The following is a 1265-nucleotide window of genomic DNA, read 5'->3' on the forward strand; positions in this document are numbered from 1 at the left end:
GGGCAGGTGACCCGATTCTAGCCCAGAGGCCTGGTGCATGCCACAAGGACTGGGTGGGGCTGTGGGTCTGGGGGCATGACCTTGACCTCCCACTCCCACCCTGGGAGCCAGCCTAGAAACTAGACAGGGGAAATACCCACCTAGAGTGAGCGTACCCAGGAAGTGCCACCAGCATCCCCCCAAATCCAGGGCTCCGAGGACATCAGCCCTTCCAGGTGCCCTAAGCCTTCCCGCCAGGCAGCTGCTCCCTGTGTGGCAAGCGCACCCTCTGCCCTTCTCCCCCGCAAGCCTCCACTGCCCTGCTGGGCTGGGGCACAGAACCACCACCAGAACGGAGCAAGAAGGAAGACAGCCATGCCACCACTGACTTGGCAAACCGGAGCACGTCAAACACAAACTTCTCCATCTTTATCCCATTGGGTTCGAGTGGCTTTACCAGAGTCCCCTCCTCGTCCACGTAAGGGACCTTCTTCACGGCCACGTGGGGCTCCAGAAAGGGCTCAAATTCCCTGGGGCAGGAGGGCAAGGGTGCAGTTTAGACAGCACCGGGAGGCCTGTCCCCTGAGGACCTGGCCAGACCACTGCTGCAGCCACAGTCCTGCCAAGCCCAGGTCCTGGGGCGGGGGCAGGGGTGGGGTGCTGTAGACTGAGTTCACAGCACAGCGGAGCAGGAGTGCAGAGGCCAGGCCAGATCTCTGAAGAGGTTGGGTCCCCTCCCCTCCCTGCACCCCTGTCCAGAGCCAGACACCTCCGTCACACCCCTGCCCAGGCAAACGGAAACAGGGAGCTACCAGAGAGCAGGGGTCCTGCAGGACCGGCAGCACCTCAGCTTTCGAGACAGGAATCTTTCTTCACCCCAAGTCCTCAGTGCCAGAGTGAGGGAGGCCAGGCAGCTCGGGTGGGCCACAGCTGCTGTGGCCCTGGCACCCGGTCCCACCATCCTGGGCGGATGCCAGTGGCTCTGGCCTCCCGCCTAGGCTGCCCGCGTCTGCACACCTGGTGACAGTCTGGAGGAAGCCTCGTGTGAAGAAGTGGTTGCAGATGTTGCCGGCGCTGTAGAGCAGACGCCCGTCCGGGGTGCGCAGCCGGGCAACCTCAGGGCTGATCTCGCTGTACTCCACCACCTGGGCCACGCCATCCACCTGACACACCACTCCCACAGGCTCCTCGGGACTGGCCTTTTCCACCACCTGCCACCAAGACCAAGGAAGAACTCCTGGCTGAAGGCGGGGCGATCGGTCGGGGGCGGGGCGGGGCAGCTGGAG

General features: G+C 64.0%; 1 protein-coding gene across 1 annotated transcript in view; it reads right to left on the minus strand.

Annotated features, from left to right (window-relative positions):
* UAP1L1 (UDP-N-acetylglucosamine pyrophosphorylase 1 like 1) overlaps positions 1-1265 on the minus strand; it is a gene marked incomplete at its 5' end in the record, with an annotated part of 11186 nt that overhangs the window by 3383 nt on the left and 6538 nt on the right. The window contains 2 exon segments of the mRNA XM_014582066.2: positions 369-509; positions 997-1190. Coding sequence (XP_014437552.1) covers positions 369-509; positions 997-1190 — 335 coding nt within the window.

This window comes from Tupaia chinensis, unplaced genomic scaffold, assembly GCF_000334495.1.
Source record: "Tupaia chinensis unplaced genomic scaffold, TupChi_1.0 Scaffold142100_1, whole genome shotgun sequence".
Taxonomy (NCBI): domain Eukaryota; kingdom Metazoa; phylum Chordata; class Mammalia; order Scandentia; family Tupaiidae; genus Tupaia; species Tupaia belangeri.